Source organism: Clupea harengus, chromosome 21 (assembly GCF_900700415.2).
Source record: "Clupea harengus chromosome 21, Ch_v2.0.2, whole genome shotgun sequence".
Lineage (NCBI taxonomy): Eukaryota > Metazoa > Chordata > Actinopteri > Clupeiformes > Clupeidae > Clupea > Clupea harengus.
Window position 1 is genome coordinate 15,875,996 of NC_045172.1, and position 20,638 is coordinate 15,896,633.

Sequence of the window (20,638 nt, forward strand, 5' to 3'; positions counted from 1 at the left end):
TACTTTGAATGTGTCATTGTTTGTGCAACGTTTACCAAAGCCGCAATACTGAGCAACCAGGGATCTGTTGATAGAAGCTCAGCAAACGTGTCAATGGGTTTGAGCTCCTTAGTATGTGTGTGTAGATATGCATTCAGCCACCCTTCATCTTTCACCGTATTTTCATCTTGAGTACAGTTCTTTCATCATAACATAATGCTATGAATCTGTTCTGTCGCGTTCAAGGTTATTTATGACTCAACTTGTCATACGAGTTTAGTGAGAAGAATAAAGTGTAACCAAGTGGCAATCATTTCTTCTTCAGTTGAGCTTAGAAAAGTGTTTCTAATCTGGTTGTTATCAAATGCGGCTGTTAATGGTGCAGATAAAACAAAAATGTATCGACATGTAAATCTACGCTTCCATAAGTACCTGTACAAAAAAGATGACGTCATTCAAAACCAGTGAATTATATCTACTTTGAAGCTATTGTGAGTCATCGAAAGTTTATTAAATGCACTCATACTGCACTCAAAGTATTAGTATAAAGTATAGATACACTCAAAGTGTATTGATGTCACTGAGGCATGTTCATACAAGAGAGCTAAAGTCCCTCAGGCAACTCTACACCACCTGCCACACATGACAAGGAAACTGTAGCTGATCTACTCATGGTATTGTTTGCACCTGTCTCTTTGGCCCTGTAGCTGTGTGGTCTAGTGGGACCGTCAATGGTGTACAGTAACTTTGGCGTTCGTTTGTCATCGTGCTTTGTTGTGGCATGTTCTTGTTTGGACATCACCACCACACACCCCACTTCCTCCTAGGTCGGGTTAAGACATCAGTGTCTGAAATTCCAGAGTGTCTGCCGCATGCAGCATGCGCATTGTGTCTTCCAGAACTAATGTCTCCCAAGGATACTATTGTGAAAGAGCTGTGCTGTGTGTGTGTGTGTGTGTGTTTTTTAAAGTGTTTTTGTAAATGGTAAACAGATGCTCTCGTAAAATTGCTCTCTCTAATAGTTTGTCTCATGACATTTGGCCGAACTTTTATAAAGCTAGCATGTGTTTGTTTCTTTATTCTCACATTTATAGTTTTGAAAAAACTGAACTGATTGGATCCACTTTGCCTTCAGTAGCTGCGATTCAAAACCAGCTCTTCGCTAGTCAGCCTGAATGGTGGGAACAAGCCCATCCTTTGGGCGACTGATGTTATCAGCAGCGTCAGCGCACTACTGAGTCCTTCTGAAAGCGGCATTCAGCATGGACTCCAGCAGAGATGTATGTCAGCATTCCTTGTTTGACCTATCTGCCTATTATACCATGTAAATGTACAGTCCATTTGTAATTCCATTTTGGCCGTTATGTCCATGGCTAGGCCAGCAGCTGGTTGAACTCCGGACTATGCTGACATGAAGTGTTACCGGTGGGGGTTTGGTTAGTAAGACATTAGGCATGTACTCCCTTGTTCCTGGTACAGGAGGTATCTTGGCTTGCCGTGTTTACACAGTGGCGGTCTATTTGGTGAGCGTTGACATGCTCATATGTGCCATCTAGTGAATTAACATTGTCTCACTACGTCTCCTTATCCTGTTTTTTTTTTCTTCTTCTTTTGAAGCTGTTGTGCTTCTCGTACACGTCGTGCTTAATGTTCCCTGTTGGAGAGTCAGGATAAGGGGGGGGGGGGAGATGAATGTTTCCTGGTCTTTGAACCATCTGGTTTCGAAAGAATAGAACCCTAAAACATGGGTGAGGCAGTCTTTTGATGTCAGACTTGAATAAAACTCATCGGTGACTAAGAACTGCAGCAGTCAGTGTCGCTTGCATGTACCCCATGGTTGGAATGTGACTTCAATGAGCTGGGTGGATTGTATGATCATTCTTTTCTCAATGCCACTTGGCATTAGGGAAGCCCCGAAGCTATTTGCAAGTGCGGACATGTCGACCCTCGCCTGCGAATGAGTAGTTAGCCTTGACCTCTCGCCCAATCATATCCTTATTGGCCTCTATGAATACTGCTGCCCTGTCCATCTTTGTCTTCATCATTGTCTTCATCATGAGCACAAAGTATGCGTCCGCTAGAGACATTAGGGCCTAAGTGGACACGGCTATTAGAACATTAACTGTCCATGGCAAGATGACAAGGCACACAAGCATGCAGGATATCTTCATTCCCTGCATGAGTTCATATAAAATGAGTGCATTACATGGTGTCGTAATGGTGTTGCTTAATGTTATTATAAATTTATATTATCTGCATCCTTTTTGAGTATGTTCCAGTGCAGCAATGTGACGTGTTCTGATTGCATGATGACCATGAATGTATGTATGTTAATGTAAACTTATTTTTGTTATTGTTGTTTCGCCAAGGCGATGTTTGTGGTCCTGACAGTAGTTGTTCATCCATCCATCCATCCATCCCAATGCAGTCCGGATCGCTGGTCCACTGCTCCGCTGGTCCGCTGCTTCTCTGCTCCTCTTCTCAGTCGAACGAGCACGTAGAGTGCACATGCTTCTCCTCAGAGGCCTCCGGTGTCAACGAGGGAAAGCCAGGGAAAGCAGTCAAAGTAGCGCATCGACTGAGACTCTGCCCTTTGCTGGCCCTTCCACTGGGTTGACCCCTCAAAATGCATCAGTTTATCAAAGATGTTCTCTCTACTCGCAAGGGCAGGACAGGACAGGACAGGACAGGACAGGACAGGGCCGTCAGAAGGGAAATCAGAGCACTGATACAATAATTAACCTAATCTTCCATTATCATTTCATAGCCTCTGAATTCAGTGCACTCGCTTTCTCTCTTTCTCTCTCCCTCTCTCCTTCTTTCTTCTTTTCTCAAATCCCCCCCCCCTCTTTTTGTTTCACCTATTTTTCTTGTGCTGAACACTTCCCACTCTGCTTCCTTTGTCTTTTGTTCGGTTTGTGATAAATGCAAAGAAAAGAAACCCTCATCAAAGGCCGATGCTATTCAGGTGTTTGACTCAGCCACCCGCGCGAGGGAGTGTGTGTGCGTGGTGTGTGTGTGCGTGCGTGCGCGCTTATGTGGGGGGTGAGAGAAACAGCGGTAGACCATCTTGCCGTCGCCCCTAATTGCCTGTTTGTTGGACGAGCTCTCGCCGCATTCCTCCTCACATCATCATCGTCATCGTCTCCTCCATGTAGGATCCTTAGGCTTGCACTGTACATACCTACAAACACGGTGCATTTCAGCCATGTTGTATTTATGTTGGCGCTCATCCCTGATTCTGAGCAGTGTAATTGCACAGTGATAAAGAGGCCTTCATCACTCCGCAGAGGACAACAAAGGAAATGCATCTGGCAGCAAATGGCTCCCTTCTGATGCACAGTCTTACAATAATGGCTCCTCGTTGTGCTGCTGTTATGGCGGATGTGTTGCAAGTGCTGAGTGCAGTCACTGATACAAAGACCATGCATCATCATACTCTACAGTGCCAATATTGCAGTAGTCGGAGACAATTCCATTGTTACGCATTGGAAGGAGCACTTTCAATATCAATAAACATGATCAATGTCTTTTATTACTTGTGGTATTAGTATGGGTCTAACAGAAGTCTCACTGTGTAATACACATTAATATGTTGCTATTAGATGATTGTCTCTATTTAACCTGAGAAAGGACCAGCTATCTATTCACAGAGTGGTTTAGTTTTCTATTCAGCAACCCATAAAGGAGGAGGAAGAGATGTGGTTTAGACAACAGGGTGGGTTAGACAACAGGGTGGGTTAGACAACAGGGTCTATTCAGAGTGTTGGCTGGCTCAGGGCGTGTAGAATTCAATGTAAAAGGATACAGCTCTATTTCTGTTCAGGTACGTTAGAGGGTTAGGGTTGTTTTTTTGCTTATATATTCACAACTCAGTTGACTGGTTCACGTGTCATGTCTCTCTCTCACTTTCTTCTCCATCTCTTGCATTTTCTCTCATTTCTTGGCTTGTCTTCATTTGTTCTTTTTTTAGTCTTTATTTCTAGATTTTTTTTTTAGTTTATTTTTGGCCTTTATTTGGATACGAGAGTGAAGGGAGACAGGAAATGAGTGGGTGGTGGGATTGGAGGTGGGATTGGGTAATGACTGCGGGTCGGATTCGAACCCGGGACCCTCTGGGCGCTTGGACCCGTACATGGTTGGTATGCTGCTGCTCCCCCCATTTCTGTACTTTTCTCTCTTTCTAGCCTCTCTTACCTCCTTGGTGTGTATAATGTCTCTCCTTTCTCATCTGGTATCTTTCTCTATCTTCCCTCCTCTCTCTCTCTCTCTCTCTCTCTCTCTCTCTCTCGCTCTCTCTCTCTCTCTCTCCCCTTTTCTCCTTCACTCTCTCCTTTCCTCTCCTCCTCTAGACGACATGGTGTTTGAGCTGCGCTGGTTTCTGACACGTCTCCGCGGCTCCGACAGCCCGGTGCTGCTGGCCACCATGGACCGCCGTGGCGCGGTCAAGAAGAGCCCTCGCAACGACAGCAGCGACGTGAGCCTGGAGCGCTCAGGCCCGCGCTCCTACACGCTCAGCGTCTACAGTGCCCAGGACAGCGACACGGGGGAGTACCACTGCGGCGCCACCCCCTGGATACGCTCCCCGACCACAGGCAGCTGGAGCCAGGCGCCGGCCCTCACCTCCGCCAGGGTCTTCCTCAATGTCAAGTTTGCCTGTGAGTAGATGCCTTGTGTGTGTGTGTGCGTGTGTGTGTGTGTGTGTGTGTGTGTGTGTGTGTGTGTGTGTCAATGTATCTGTATGTGTGTGCCTGTGTGAATATGAGTATGTGTGTACGTGTGCATGTGTGAATGTGTTTGCTTGTGTGTGTGTGTGTGTGTGTATGTTTGTGTGTTTGCTTCTGTGTGTGTGTGTGTGTGTGTGTGTGTGTGTGTGTCTGTGTGTGCTTGAGATAGCACATCCATTACACAGAATTTAATTTTAAATCCTTGTGTGCTCCATGATTTTGTCTCTCACTAATATGATAGGGTCACGAGGATTCTATTTCATTATTAGGCAGTATATGAGAAAGGACATAACACTTAGCATTATGTAGGCAGGTAGTGTGTGTGTGTGTGTGTGTGTGTGTGTGTGTGTGTGTGTGTGTGTGTGTGTGTGTGTGTGTGTGTGTGTGCGTGTGCGTGTGTGTGTGTTGGGGTGGGGGTTGTGCAGGCAACATGTTGACAGGAAGTGTGAGCTCAGACATTCTGCTGCTGAAGTGGAATTTAAAACTTGCTATCATTGAATCCCATTGCATTGGCATCACAGATCATTACTAACAGTTTTGCAAGTAGTGCAGATAATTATAACTCTCAAAGAGCCACGTCCTTGCACCTGGAAGGGAACACATTTCACCATACATTCATATAGACAACCGCCGTGTTAGCAAAGTGGAACAATTTGCATATTTTGGAAGTGTAACATCAGACAAAGATATCAACAGCAGTATAGCTAACACAAATAGCTTATTCAGTGTACTGCATGACTGTTACAACTACAATTACAGTTAGCATTGTGCTCACAGAATGCAACGCTCATGGAAGCCGTATTATTTCTTTCGTCACAACATTAAAAATGTTGTGCGTGGTTTTCCGTGGGTGGTCAATGTTTTCTGTGTCGGCGCAGCAGAATGCATCTTTAGCAGGTTTTTGCATCTGTGTTGCCTAAAATAAGAGATGAAGGGAAAGTGCTTAGAATGGAGTAATTAAGTCTCGGTGGGTGCACCAGCTGATGCTTTGTGTTTTTATAAGAGACCTTAATGAAGCAGATTGTGTGTGTGTGGTGTGCATGCGTGTGCGTGTGTGTGTGTGTGCACGTATACGTGTGTGTGGGTGCGCATCCCTTGTGCTTGTGCGCTCATCATTAAACAAAGACGCCATGCTCTGTATAAAAAATTGCAGAGATGCATGTTTATATTAGGACTCAAAAGACTTTTTGCGTATAGCGTTACCCACATGTTCACCCAGTGCACAGTATCACTCACACTGTACCGCACACTGCAAGATGCTGCTGTTATTCTCGCTATGCAAAAGGAGCAATTGTCTGGAGATCCATAACAGGAAGAGTGTATTTAGGTTAGACAGCAGGGTCCAATCACTTTGCCTTCTGGCCTACTGCTGACACGGTGTGAGTCTAATTATGCATATAAGGACACCACAAGTCTATTTTTGTCCAAGTTTGTTATGTGGTGGTAGCTGCTTCTCCAGCTTCATCAGTAGTGGCCATGACTTCATCACCTTTCCATATAAATATTTTTAGAAGCTTGCATTTGCCAAATTTCGTTTGTTTTTTGTTTTTGCCAAATTTTCCCCCTTGTTTTCTCATTATTTTTTCTTATCATTGTCATTGCGGTTTTTATAACACCCCATTTGTGTGGAATAAATTGCATTCCACATTACTTGCTTAATCAAACTAATAGTGTGCACGCTGAACTGGATGTTGTCTGGGAAATGATTTCTAGGCCTAATTAAAATGTGTGTGATTGTTTGATTGCAATATTCAGAAACAAAACAAAAATGATTTCTCATCAAGGTGGTTCTCCATCAAACTGAGCCTCACTGTCACCTGTCATTACCTGCTCACAGTACCCCCTTCTGTGTTCCTGCTTTGACCCCTCCTCTCTTGGGTCTTGTCTGTGTCTGTTCCCTGCAGTGTGGGACTCCATGAGGATGCCGCTGCTCTACGGGGTGTGTGCGGCCGCCGCCATGGGGCTCCTGTCCCTGTTGCTGGGGCTCATTTGCACCCGCTGCTGCTGCCGAAACACCGCCTACACCCCGCGCCCCCGCAACAAGCTCATGGAACTGGAGATGGACTGACAACGACTGTAGAGCCCCCCTCCTTACTGGACCAGTGCTAAGCATATCCCACCTACTACCAGTACCATGAGAAGGGTAGTGGCATTGTGTGTTATTGACCTCTGGATTCACCAATGAGGAAAGGGGAGGGATATGATTGGACCAGGAGGAGGAGGGAGGAGCCACTGAGCAACCAATGAAGGCCTCCAGTGTGAGCCTAGAGATGTTATTGCACCTGACTCCTGGCTGGATTATTAGCAAACTTTATTTTGAATGACTCTGAAGAAGCACACACACACACACAAACAAAGCAACAGAGCTTTAAACAGAGCCACGATGTAGGAAAAGCACTTCATGTGAAGCTTAGAAGATCTTTTACTTCTTCAGCAAGGTTCTGTACTCAATGACCATGGCCTTGCCAACCAATATTATGTGAATCTGTAGAAGGATTCTGCCATATACACTAAAGCCAACAGAACACCCAGCATCAGGGTTTAATACTAAAATACTAATATGGATGGTGCTAACAAATACACTGAAAGCAACCCTTATATGGGAAAAGTAGTTCTTAGAAGATATGTAGAAGTGGAAAAATCCAGTGAATTGGATTGTTTGTGGTTTAAATGTGGAGACGTATGCACTGACTGACTGGCCGACTGACTGGACGTTTGGACTGACTGAAAGCGACAAGCAGAGAGGCCAGTTCCTGGTGGGGTTGACCCTGTGCCTTTGCCCCAGACTCAAGGGCCCCCTAGGGCAGCTCCGGCGACTGCTCGTCCATCTCTCCATCCAAGAGGAAGTGGAGCTGAAACACTCCCCCACCCACCTTCCTCCCCTCTCCACGCCATCCACATGGCATTGTGAAAGATCATCTCAGATGATGGTGACCTCGTCTCTTCTCGTCGTTTTCTCCCTCTCGCATTCAGCTGCAGGGCGTTGACCCTGGATGGGACCCCTAGTCTGCCCGTGTCCGACTGTGCAGGTCTGTGTGTGTAGCTGCAGCATTGTGGCCCTTTTCTCTGGGGCCATCGTCCAGCCGGCAGAGACCCACAGAGACCCACAGAGACCCAGGAACAAAAGCACTCCCCTCCCCACCCCTCCCCTCCCTCCTTATGGAGTTTCCCCAGTGAGCCTTTCACAAAAAAAAAGAGAGAGAAAAAAATGCAAGATGGCTAATCTCTCCAGCATGTCATTGTCCTCCCACACACCCTCCCACACACACACACACACACACACACACACACGTACACACACACACACACACACACACACACACACACACACACACACACACACACACACACACACACACACACACACACACAGACAAATTCACCATCCTTGTATGCCTACTTGGCCCATTGATCCAACAGAAAGGGTTTCTTGTGAAGGGGACCAGATGGATTGAATCTGCAGCCAGTGGCATCCTGGGTCCCTGATCAGTGACAGGTTTATTACACAAGAGCGCCACCCTGGTGGACGCAATAATTATGCCATGACAACACGACACTGAGGTGGGACTTCACTGTTGAGCACTGATATGTTTTGCTGTTGTTTCAATGTTGATATCATTATTATTATTATATTGTTATTATTATTAATAATATTATTATTTCTAGTTTTGTGTCAACTTGAAATTCTATTGTGACATTTTTAGCATATTTTGAGTATTTCTTGATGCTACCACGCCAATGCCAGTTGATTTTGACTGCGTGTGTTTGTGACATTTTCTTCCTCTAGTAAGGGTAACGTTTGATCAGGTTTTGTATATTTCATTAGATTTTACACCGTTCTGGATAAAAAATGAGAAATTGGCAGTAAATGTTTTATATTGATGCAATGTCTCTCTTGCTTATTTGTGAATGGTTGCTATCCGACAAGGAATTGCCTTTGCTAATTAGCTGCAGTTTCTCCAAGCCTACAGATCTTCATCTGAGGAAGAAAAAATGTTTGGCAATATCCATGACACTCACACATCCTCCCTCTCACAAACACTTTTCTTCTCACATCACTCATTGTTGCCATTTTGCCATCTTTTTGCCTAGAAAACTGCTGAATATCTGGACTGAATCCTCAGCAGCACTATGTTAAGAAGTGGACAGACTCGTGGCTATGCCTCCAAAGAACTTCATTAATGAAGGCTGTCTACCAATCTGTTGTAATATAATGAGTTTGCATGGAGGGGAGCAGAAATGAAATGATTTGTCTGGTAGTTAAGCCTCTAATAGCCTGTAGTTTATTTTTCAGCTACGGAATATTTACACTGCTGAAAGCAATTAGCTTTGCAGGCGTTAACTGTGGAGATGCCTCTGTGCTCAGTCTCCAGCGCCGCCGTTCATCGAAAAACTATCCTTTAACAGAGTGAGTACATAATGTTTCCTCGTTACAGAATCACAGGCCTTTCTCACACTCATGTTAAAAGGTGTGCTGTCATTTTACTAATTCATAACATATCGACACACACTATGTTGTATATATATACCAGTGCCTTAAATGCATTCAGTGTCACTGGTGTGAGTGGTAAGTTCAGTAAATGGCTTGTTAAGAGGCTGAGCAATAAACTGTAAAGTCTCAGCCATGTAAACACCAATCCATCGCACAGAGAGTTCCTCTTCCTGAACAATGTGTTATAATGTGAAGCGTCTGTGTTTCTCGAGTCAGGCTGACCCAATGGCTTAAGTTGGAAGTCTCTTCACTCAGTGTAAATGTTAAACTCCTTGAGGGTTTGTCCAGACAGACAGAGGCCCCAAAGATACAAAACCTGACTCATCAACGGCTTGTCTTTGCCATGGCGACAGTGTCAACACGGGACAGTCAGAAATGGCAAGGGGAAGTGGATATCGACGGACAGTTGGGGGTTGGGGTGGGGGTGCAATTTGACCGTCCAGACAGTCTTATACTTAGCATGTGTATATGTATGAATGATTGAGAGAGCCAACGTGGGAACTAAAGTACTCTTGTGTGTATTGAGTGCACTTCTATAGATAGCGCTGACCTGATCTCTCTCCTTGCTACTCTCTCCACCTCCAGGCTCTCTCTTCACACACACACACACACACACACACACACACACATACACACACACACACACGCTCACTCACAGACATACACACACTCACACAGGCAAACAGTGTTGACACACCAATCTGTCTCTCTCTGGTGAACTCCCACAGAGTGTAATCCTGAGATGCCAGTGTCACCCAAACAGACAAACATGGCCATGTATAGCATCTGCTGCCCAGCATATACATGCCTTTAGGCACAGAGGGATGGTGCCCTCTGCAAGTTTCATTCGCTCTGTTAGTCCATTAGATGGATGTCTATAGGCGCTCTCATCACCACACACAACACCCATTGCACTTACACACAGTCCCCGAGGGCCACGTTCCACACACAGGCCCTCTCCACATTTTGAAATATTTAAAGTTTTGGACAGTAACAAGATTTTCTCTGTCGAATTGGAGAGGGCAGAGAAGTGTTTCTCGGAAGAAACGGAAGACTTCTGAGGACATGTTTTTATGGTGGGTGTTGAAGAAACTGAAGACTTCTCAGGACACGTTTTTATGGTGGGTGTTTAATGGGGGAGTTGTTAGTTGTTCCTTTGCGGTTTTAAAATGGAAAAAAACTTTCAACTTGGCTGCATTTGCCTTTTCAGAAGAGCCGTCTTGTTGCACACCCTTCGACTGGCAAAGCCAGCATCACGCTTGATTTGTTAAAACACACTGCACCAAGCAGCGCTGAACATCCTTCATGATTCTGTGACCTTTGAACTATGTTCACTCCAAACACAATCTATGCCATGGAAAGGGATGTTAATGTTTTAAGATATCTTCAAGATGTTGCATCTGAAAAGGGCAAACTGAAAACATCCTGTTTTATCAAAGCTCAGAAAAAAACAAAACCTTACCACAAACTCTGCAGGCCACACATGCGTACATTCAGTCTGAAAGAGATGGATTCATCAGTAAACAATCACCTACAGTAAGCTCTCCCCAGACATAGTCAATGCTCCATCTGATAAACATTGAGAATAAAAAAAAAACAGTGTATTTGTGTACTCATTAATCTTAAAAGCTGAATGACCTCTATACACACGACGGTTGAAGCTCCTATCAAAATGCCCTCGAATGAAAGGGTGAGTAATTTAGAGCTCATCCTTTTCTGCCCTTGCTCCAGATTTCCCTCTCTCCTTCTTCATGTTCACACACACACACACACACACACACACACACATACTGGCTGTGTGAAAGTCTTCAGTCTCATTTTAACACTTACATAACATTTCTCTCTAGATTGCCCTTGTTGTAGCAGTGTTCAACACACAAGACTAGCTGGTCAGTAAATGTAGAACACAATCAATTTGCTGTTTCAATGTACTGAGTACTTGAGCTCATAGAAAATGTGATGTTTGATGTCTCCAATCATTTTAGGCTAATGTTTATCATCACTTATTATGTCTGTGTCAACAGCTCACTGTGTTGAATGTGGATTTAAAGGAGCAGAGATTGATAAGTGCCCTCAACCATCCAGGCCTCCCTCAAACAATATAGGACCCTTGGGAGTCTCATACGGGAGAGGCAGTAAGGAGTATCAGGCACTACTGGAGAAAAGTAATGCTCAGCTAAGATAATAAAAAGTAATTAATGCGAATGCTCTGAACGCCCCTCCACTCTACAGCCCCTTTCCCTGATATTAACGTCAACAGCTTTTTTTTTTTTTTCCGGGCTGCCAAGAATACCATTATTGGAACTTCCTCATAGAGGCTTACCTCAAGAGAGCATGCATAGACAGGAGAGCCAACACAAGCAATGTTGAGACTTGGATTCTTCTGTTGTTCGTTGTGAGCCGAATGCTGCCCCAATTTCTATGATTTTCACAAAGTACATGCTATGGATGATGCCAGCATGGCCCACTGTTAGAATGTGATGTGCCTGTGTACATGTAAAGCTGAATCACATGAAATACCAGGTTGCCACTATTATACTACTTTGTTTTATCTTAATACAGCTACATTTAGTTTAATGTTATTATTGACCTGTACTGGCTTACTCCCACAAGTGAATTTGAAGCTACTTTTCTTGAGATACTTTATTATGCTCAAAAGAGAAATCCGGCATCCTGAGTCAGAAGGCAGACACTGACAGCTGTGTTTAATGAACAGTGTTTAATGAACAGTGACTTATCTACAGGCATTATATTATTCCTAGTATTTGACAAGATTCTTCATCAACAAAAGAAGCTCACCGGCAAGGGAGCTTATTTAGCAGGTTTACAGGGCTAGACTGTCACACAGAAAACAGATGCCAACTTGCTGAATTAATTGGGGGAACTCATTCAAACTGGGTTGCATTTCAGTGTCTCATTGTTTTTAGTGGTCGTTGCCCTCCACATTGAAATGATGAATGTTCTCAACCGGGTTCCCTGCCTTCCGTTCGTCTCAGCCTGGAATACTCAGACAAATGCAAGGAGGAGAACCCAGTTTCTAAAGCACAAGAATCCACGGTTGTGATCTGCTCTCAGTAGCATTTTAATTAATATTGTATGGGTGGCTAAGACAAACTACTTTATGGTGTATTATGGTGCGTGCTGTAAACTACACTACATATTCTCTACGGCTGTCTGCTGTCAGTATAACTCGTTAACTCTTAGCTTTCACTTGTCCAGATCTGGTTCTATTCAGGCCAGCTGAATTTATGTCCTTACAGTGCTTAAAAAAATGGTAGACCACAAACAAGCTGTGGAGAACGGTGACTATAAAGTGCATTTTGTGCTTCAGTGAGGCTCATTTGTCAAGTAGAGAACCTCAGCCTTTTTCCAATGAAGTAATTTTACAAGAGATTCCGCTATTTACATATCATTGTTAGACTTTTCACACTTCATTTGACAAGCCTTACATGTTAAAATCTCCTTGGGAACTAAAATGGCTTAACACTAGAATGGCAAACTGTTTGCTGTCCTGTATGATAGTAAAAAAAATTAGCAATATTACAGTGTAGTCTACAGTCAGTATACCAATGCACAGTATCTGTCGCAGCATGCAAAGAGGACGTTTTCTAAAACATATTTTTTTCTACTTATATCTTAAGGCTTTACCACGACATTTTCAAAACCTTGCAGACTATCATACACTGATATAGCAGGTTAGCATAGGACAGAACAATGCCATTCTCACATACCGTAGCATAGTGAGAGCGAGAAAGAGAGAGAGACGTAGAGAGAGATTAGATAAAGATAGAAGCTAGACTCCTCAGCATCTACTGCCTCCAAGTGCCATGTCTCTCATTCCCAGGAGGCCCTTTCACCTGAGAGCACTGTTGTCAGATCAGAGAATCCACTGTGGTGGATGTGGTTGACATATCTTCGACTGGTACTCATCCCCTCACCCATCTAACACCCATCACACTTTCTTCCTGCCTTTGGCTCCTCCTCTTAACTCTCACGGCTTTGAGCAGAGGTCACGACATTGTGGAAACTGTGTGGTTGTCATGGTGACAGCAGGTATGTAGTCATCTATAGATGTTTGAGAGAGGGCCTCTCAATTTTGGTGGTGTGATGGGATGTGTGTGCAGTGTTTGATAGTGTTGAGGATGGGACAGGGTGTGTATGTGTGTGTGTGTGTGCGTGCGTGTGCGTGCATGTGTGTGTGTGTGTGTGTGTGTGTGTGTGTGTGTGTGTGCATGTGTGTGTGTGTGTGAGAGAGAGAGAGAGAGAGAGAGACCTATAAAGAGAAAGAGAGAGTTACTTTGTTCACTCCCTTTTCACCGTGTGATCTGTACAATTAGAATGTGGTCCAGATACCTTGACGTTCTTTGGTCTTGCCAGCCTGATTTTGTTTACCTATTTTCTTTTCTGTACTTTTTGTTAGCTGGAGGAACTGTTTTTATCTCTTACAACCTACTTTGAACAACAACACCCCTCTTCTAGAAAATGGTTAAATATAGAACTTTCAATATAATATTAAGAATAAAAATCAAAATCAAAATCGTCTAAAATCAATTAATTTAGGTACCAACAAATTTTCTTTCTAACGTTTCATCACCTAAAAACTGTGAGATTCATTATCATGTACAAACCCAGAGCTTATTATTATGAAACCATAGTTGCTGGCGTTTATGATATGTTTAACTAATCCGTTACGATTTTTGTTTTGAACTTGGGTCATATTGTTGTGTTGGTCAACATTAGCAAACCATGGATTTTTATAGGCTATTGAAATAGTAGGCCTATAATGACAGTTAATAATAAGTACTGTGATGATACCTTATGAATGTTAACTTGTGCTTTTTAGTCATGTTAGCATGGAACTACGACCCTTTCTTTTGGAAAAAAAAATTTTTGACCTTCAGTTTTTGAAGAACCAGCAATTAGGAGCTAGGCATTTCTTTGTATATGACAACACTGCCACCCCTTGGCAATATACAGCCATTACTCCAAACACAACTGAAATCTGACAGGCACATTTTGATAGATGTACCGTCTTTCTTAGTTAATGTCTTTTAGTTCTCCCTACTTACAATCAATTGGATTGCGGCGGCACTGTACTGATCACATTCATTTGTGATTATGCAGCCCACATATTAAAATGTAGAGAAATGCTTTGGACTTCCATTGAAAAAGTTCGAGAGGTGGTTGCAGCTCAAACTAGTCATTCTTGTGAGCACTGGCCCCTTATACTTGCACTGTACTAGCACTGGTTGATACATACATCAATAGTGAAGGTCAGACTGTTGTGTGTTGCATTTGTAGATTGAGGATGCCTTTGATACGTCTCTGGCCCTGATCTTGGACAGACCTATTAGATTCAGCTGTTAGCCAAAAAGGCAGCGATACTTAAGTTAACAAATGTAAAACTGCACTGTTTGAATTGTAAATTATTTGTAGAAGACTTAACTGGTGTAGCATTTGGCCCACCTAGTGCCTTCATTTTTTGGATAACGATTTTACTGCCATATCTGTCTGTGTTAATCTCCAAACAAGACAAATCTTAACTCCTTTTTTATATTTAACATTTGTTAACTTAATGTTTCCTTTTGAACCATTTATCTACTTTTCTTAGAGTATTATTGTTTACTGTTCATATTTAGGCTATTAAAAGCCCTTAGACAAGAATAGCATTGTTATTTTTCATCCCAACCTGCATACATTTGTGATAGACAGACAGACAGACAGACAGACAGACAGTAAGACAAAGAAAGAAAGAAAAGACGAAGAAAGAGAAAAAAAAGGCAATTTCTACATAATCTCTCATTTTTGCCTTGTCAACTATTAATATTTTAGGGAGAATTAATAACATGAGTGTAATGATTTATGAACACTGTTTTGGGGGGTGGGGTTAAAGAGGTACAATCACACCCGTGTGTTTACAATGTTGTAGAATGAACATTCTAAAGAATATCTGGGCCCATCGGATAAAATGTGGCTAGAATGTTCGAAACTCACCTGCTGACGGGTTAAAGGGGTCATGTTTGGGGTTCAATAAATTTGAGCACCCACTTCTGTGTACTGGACAGTGCGTGCCTTATATCAGGACTCAGCATTAAGTGCAAACAGCGTAGCACTTTGTGCAACAGGTCAGTTATGATACATTGGCCTAGTCTGTTTTTGCTTATGTTATGCAGCAAAACTAAATGTCTAAACATCTTTCTTGCATGATGAGTCAACAAGTCATGGTCAGCAACATCTCTAATGAGAAGGTGTCAGTAGGTCCGCCAAGACGCTAAAAGTGACAGCTTGGCTTCATCAATGTGTAACGTGATGAGTCCAGCGGTTAACAGAGACAAGGTTATTAGAGAAAGCCTATCTAATGATGAACTGGAGGAAAAGCGCAACATCATTGTGGCTGTGCAGAAAACACTTGTTTTGGTTCGTTAGGGCGAGTCAAGATGTCAGTTTCTGTCTGAGTGTACAATATTTTCCAAGACTTGAGTTGAACAGGATGTTTCAGTTAGAGCCGACCATGAACAGGATGTTTCAGTTATTAACCGACAAAAGTATATATTTTGGTTATTACCTACAACTATAAGGATGACAGTAAAACAAATGTTGCTCCGTTAAAGACGTATGTATAATGTCACTGCAAGATGTGCCAAAATCAGTTAATAGGTTGTTCTTCTTGAAGTTTATTGAGTAGAACCTAAACTGTTTTTAACTGTTGAAGACAACAGTGTTTGTGACATGGGGCGTTGCTAGTTGAAAACATTCTGAGCTTAGCTTAGACCTATAGGGGGGTTCAGGGGCTCCCCTGGAAAAAATTCTGGCAGCTAAATGCATAATTTTCTTGCAATTTGAGACAGAAACGGTATGCCTGAAGACAACCCAAGGCATGCAGGGCTTGTCGTCTGTCTGACGCTCATGTACATTACCCCAGCTTGTCTACACAAAAACACTTTTATGCTAGGTCACTGGGCATGGACATCGCCATGGGTTGCCCATTAACTCATGTTGATAACAGAGAAAACATTTACGAGGTTTTTAAAGACAAGTTGCATTTCATGTGAACATCATACTGTTTGAATATCAGAAAACACAATGTCAGCCTTTGTTGGCCTAAACCGAGCTTTAGATAGGCCTTTAAAGAGGAGATTGATTAAAATGACCTTGCTCTTGCCAAAATGGTCTTCAACAGAGGATGGCTAGCTTCGTCTTGCCTTAGTGAATTACCCCAAGACAGAGAGTGACAGGGGCGGCGCCAGGGGGGGGCTAGGGGGTGCTATAGCTCCCCCTGGATTAGCCATAGCACCCCCATAGCACCCCCAAGAAAATAATGGTGTATTTATTATTGTTATTTAATTTCATTCTGCGTTCTTAATTTAATTTATTGTGTGATAATAATATTCCAATCACAAAAGAAAATAATAACAGATTGAAATGAACAGATTGTTCAAGTAGCACGACACAGACACGTCGCATGCGTGAACGTTGACGTTTCCTGACGATTGAAGGAGAAAGAGAGCTAGTGCACTGTCAAAGTCAAAGTCAAGCGGTAGTATCAACAAATTCACAATAATGGATCGGTTTTTGATACCCAAAATTCCACGAGTAGAAGAATCATGTGACGTTGAAGAAGAAGAAGAAATGCAAGGGGTATCTGAATCTGATTTAGAAGAAGAGGAACGTCGTAGTCAAAGAGATCAACCCTATGCTACACCTCTACTGAGGGTGCTAGCCATGCTACGCCTGGTCTGCTGGCTTGCCCGGATTTTGCTTTTCCAGCATAGTTTTGTTTGCATTTTTGCCTGTTCTTTAAGAGTTGTATTGTACAATGATACAATGATCTAGCTCTGATTATTGTGGTTTTGAGTGCCTACTGTTTTGTTTCATTCACTTTTAAAAGGGGCCTGCATCTTTACACCGTTTAAGATTTAAGGTGGAACGGTCTTGTTAGCTGTGTAACATTAATGAATGCGGTCTCTTTTTGGGATTTTTCTGGATCCGCCTTAAAAAATCAGAGATTCTAGCCTAGGACGAGCAGTCTGTCTGTGCTAGCCAGGTATACATAAGCTTCTATGTTTTTATTGATTGTGACCTGAAATAATATATACTTTTTGAAAGCATTTCTGACTCTTTGACTGTTTTAGTTCATTCTATCTGCTATTCTAATTTGCCCTCTTTAGTTTAGAATGTATTGAACTATTTATGTTTAGTTTAATTTGTCAGACATGGTAGTGGTGACCTGGTGGTCATCTGGCGCCAACTTTAACCCCCACTGAAGTAAGTGAAGTATTTGGGATTGCGGAATCTATAACATGCTGCATGCATTTTGTCAGTGACCGTCGCAGAGGAACACGGCTATGTGCGTGTCCGTCGGAAGCAGCCTAATGATAATAATAATAATACGATCGATGTATGGCGCTTTTCATGGACCATAAAGACGCTTCAGAGAGCAAACATGTAAACAGATATGACGATATGGTGGGGAGGTGTTGTAGTAGAGAACCATGTGACATATGCTATCACCCTAATTTCATAGCACCCTCGGTAAAACGCCGAGCACCCCCATAGCACCTGCAGAAAATCTCTGGCGCCGCCACTGGAGAGTGATCCTCACTAATAAATGTCCATCTATTAATTTGTCTTCATGCTACAATATAGCCTTAAAATGTACCCCTATTACATAACAAAATGCTTTGGTCATAAGGGTAGCCCCACCTTAGCCTACTTGGCCTACACCCCCTTACAAAATCAAGCTGTCAAAATGTCAACTCACGGATCTTGCAAAAGAATACAGGAAATAAAAGATGACATTATACCTGCAAGGGAGCGAATGGCTACTTTTCTTAAACAAGACAGACATGCTGATGCATCAATCAAAAGAGCAAGGTGGGACATTGTTGTTTGCCACATTAGTCAACATGTGGTCCTTATCATGTAGGCTACAGTAGCTACTCTGTAGGTTAACGTTAGGTAGTTGGCTAGCAATTACAGAAGGCTACTTGTAACTTTAAGTGGCTATCTACCAGCTGGCTAAAGAAAAGAAAAGAAAAACAGCTAGCTAATTAAAGTCAGTTTGAAATTTATAAAAAAAAATGTTTAAAAAACGTTTTGGGCTCTGCCCTGTCTCAAGACAGATTGATGGTCTGGTTCACAGTGCTCTCACAGTGGTTCACAATTCACTGTGCTCTTAGGAGCTGATGACTTTTTACATTGCTCACTTAACCTACATGTGTCGTTGTCAGCAGATCGTGTTTTACACAACGCTGACTTGAAGTGATTGTCTACAACTCGGCATTTTCTAACGCTTGGAAGTGGTCTTATGAGTTTATATGTGGCTATAGGTAGCATGTGATGTGATTTCATATAAGCCTGTAGGCTATTTTGACCGTTTCTGAATGAGCAGTTGACGTAGCCTACCATAAAGCATGGTGTTGAATATTCCATGCCTGGTGTCATTTGGATGGGGTGGGGTTAATTGATTAATTTTGTCTCGGTCTCAGGGGACACGCCGGCCCTGTGTGTGTGTGTGTGTGCGTGGGTGTGTGATCTCTCTCACGCAGCCACAGCGTGGTCTAGGTGTTAAACTGTGGAGGTGTGACCTGTTTAATGGATGCCCAAATATTTCTATTCGTACATGAGAACAAACATCGAGTCAGGTGAACTCCGACAGTTATAAATCTACCACCGAAAGGTAAGAACTACGCATGGTGAAATTCCCAGTGACGGACAACTTGACATATTTAAGAAGGCATCAGCAGTTATATCCTCCTACAACTTGGAGGTAAGTGGAAAAATATGAATTTAGGCATGTTGTCTTAGGTACAAAATCGATTATTAGCCTACTTAATGTCTTAATATCACGTAATGGCTATCGGTTTGGCAGTGATGCAGGAGTTCGCTACTGGCATTTCAGAGTGAGTTAAGTTTTTTTATAAAGTTTTTTTTTTAGTTCTTTTTTATTATCCTAACCTCAAGGGAGTTGAATTGATGATACTCTCTCTAGTATAATTCTTGTTTTGTTGTTGTCTTCTGGTAGATGTATATGTCAAGGTTTGTATTTAATATTGACAATTAATCACAAAATGGCCATAATGTCACAACTTTAATACATTTACATTTACATTTAGTCATTTAGCTGACGCTTTTGTCCAAACGACGTAAAAGGGAGAGAACAGTCAAGCTACGAGCAATAGAGACCTAGTGTTACAATAAATACTATTTTACATAAGAAATAGAAAAAAGTGCAAGTTAAGTACGAGTAAAAGTGCAAGTTAGGAAGGGAGGTGCTCTCTGAAGAGTTGGATCTCTGTGTTTATTGAGGTCAGAGTAGGATTTATCTACATGTGTCATGAATTAAACCGAAATTAAATCATGCCTCCATCGTGGCTAATTACTTTGTACTAAATACTTTGTCATAACACTAAACATTTAAACCTGACCATCCATATATTCTTACATAGCCTGTATCTGCTGTAGGCCTACCTGTACTTGCCTAACTGTCAGTTCTCAAAATAAGGTAATTCTCTATGGGCAGCTGGCATCTTGGGTCATCTGTAAGAAAACAACTAGGAACACACATTTACAGTGCTGTCACTGAAAGATGGCTTAAATAGGTCTATATATTTATCTAACTGAGTCTACACATTGCTGAGACTAAGAGGCATTTATAATTATTCATTTAGGGACTGTGGGTGAGTTTTTGTAAGAGCCAAAGTAAATCTTTGTCTAATAAAATTCTCAGAGTACACAGTGTTTTTGGATATGAGTTATGGATATTTCATTCGATATGAGTGCAAGATTAATTCATTTAGTGTATTAGTCATAGTCCAACATATAAGCTATTTAATTAGTTCACTAATAGTAGTGGGGTGAGAAAAAACACGCTAACAGAAACATGGAACATTTGACATGATAATATGTTTTGACATGGATATAGTGTTCATTCAGTTCAGCATTGTTTCACGGCCAAGTGGGCATGTGGCTTTTCTGAGGATTATTAACTAATATTGAAATGTGGTGCAGGCTGCCATTAACAACTCTACTCATTCCCTACTCTATGAAGCATGAAAATACCCATGACTGGGATATTGAGCTGCCTCTCTATATTGATTTATTGTCATTTATCAGCCAACTCAATAGGCCATTGGGCAAAACTGTCAATAACACTGTATACAGAAATGTAAATAATGTTTTGTCTGGTTTTTCCCCAGTCTCTTTCTTTCTTTCTTTGGCTGCATCACTTACCTTACAGATAGTCCTGTCAGACTTTTTCCGTCATGTTTTGTTGTCAGTATCTACGTAACTAGCTAGCTATAATGGAACTCTTAAATCAGTAATTCCTTCTGAAATTAAGTTATGGTTAAAATTAGATGTTGGTTAAATCCTATCCTGTTGTTTCTTCTTCTTTGCAGGATGTCTGTACAGTAACTGAATACATCACCAACCTGCTGCA

The 20,638-nt window shown here is 42.2% G+C and overlaps 1 protein-coding gene across 1 annotated transcript; it reads left to right on the top strand.

The window, feature by feature from the left end:
* The first annotated feature begins 3,308 nt into the window (after nt 1–3,308).
* LOC105911789 (prostaglandin F2 receptor negative regulator-like) lies at nt 3,309–8,588 on the top strand. Its single transcript, XM_012840624.3, has 2 exons — nt 3,309–4,637; nt 6,611–8,588. Exons 1-2 carry the CDS (start codon nt 4,115–4,117, stop codon nt 6,772–6,774), a joined length of 687 nt encoding a protein of 228 aa, XP_012696078.2. The 5' UTR covers nt 3,309–4,114; the 3' UTR covers nt 6,775–8,588.
* Nucleotides 8,589–20,638: the final 12,050 nt, after the last annotated feature.

Bases quoted from the DNA above. Each gene is read 5' to 3' on its own strand.
- LOC105911789 (XM_012840624.3), top strand. From the start codon at position 4,115: ATGGTTGGTATGCTGCTGCTCCCCCCATTTCTGTACTTTTCTCTCTTT. The intron at 4,638-6,610 runs GTGAGTAGATGC...TGTTCCCTGCAG, and splicing joins CCTCAATGTCAAGTTTGCCT to TGTGGGACTCCATGAGGATG.